The sequence below is a fragment of the Wasmannia auropunctata genome, unplaced genomic scaffold, assembly GCF_000956235.1.
Source record: "Wasmannia auropunctata unplaced genomic scaffold, wasmannia.A_1.0 LD314067.1, whole genome shotgun sequence".
NCBI classification, from domain to species: Eukaryota; Metazoa; Arthropoda; class Insecta; order Hymenoptera; family Formicidae; genus Wasmannia; species Wasmannia auropunctata.
This window is the reverse complement of record NW_012048823.1, coordinates 1-393: the sequence shown is the minus strand read 5'-3', so window position 1 is coordinate 393 and position 393 is coordinate 1. Positions and strand designations below refer to the sequence as shown.

At 41.2% G+C, this 393-nt stretch overlaps 1 protein-coding gene across 1 annotated transcript; it reads right to left on the bottom strand.

The window, feature by feature from the left end:
- Positions 1–5: 5 nt before the first annotated feature.
- Positions 6–380, bottom strand: LOC105460887 (fatty acid synthase-like; the record flags this gene model as incomplete). The annotated part of the gene is made up of 1 exon (XM_011707375.1): positions 6–380. A coding segment is annotated over one exon (375 nt), but the record flags the coding sequence as incomplete, so codon positions are not given.
- Between the last annotated feature and the right edge of the window lie 13 nt (positions 381–393).

Sequence of the window (393 nt, the reverse complement as noted above, 5' to 3'; positions counted from 1 at the left end):
GATTGGAAGGACTCCGCAAAGGTTTCAGCAGTTTGATTTTTCAGGACACTGTCTTTCAATACAACACCAAGATTGAATATCGCGTCCACTGGTCCTTCTTTTTCCGCAGTTCGCAAAAGATATTCACAGTCCTGAATGTTAGCGACATCAATGTCCTTGATAATCAGAACATTTACACCATACGACTTCCACAATTGAACTTTCATACGCTGGTAACCGTTTTTTATTCCAGTTCGTGAAATCAGTACAACGTTCCTAGCGCCTCGAAATATCAGCCAGTCGGTTAACTCTAAGCCAAATCCACCTAGTCCGCCTAGTATAATGTAACTTTTATCCTTGTGACAATAATAGCGACGATATGCGAGAATGTGATTGTCTAAAGATCGGAAGAGC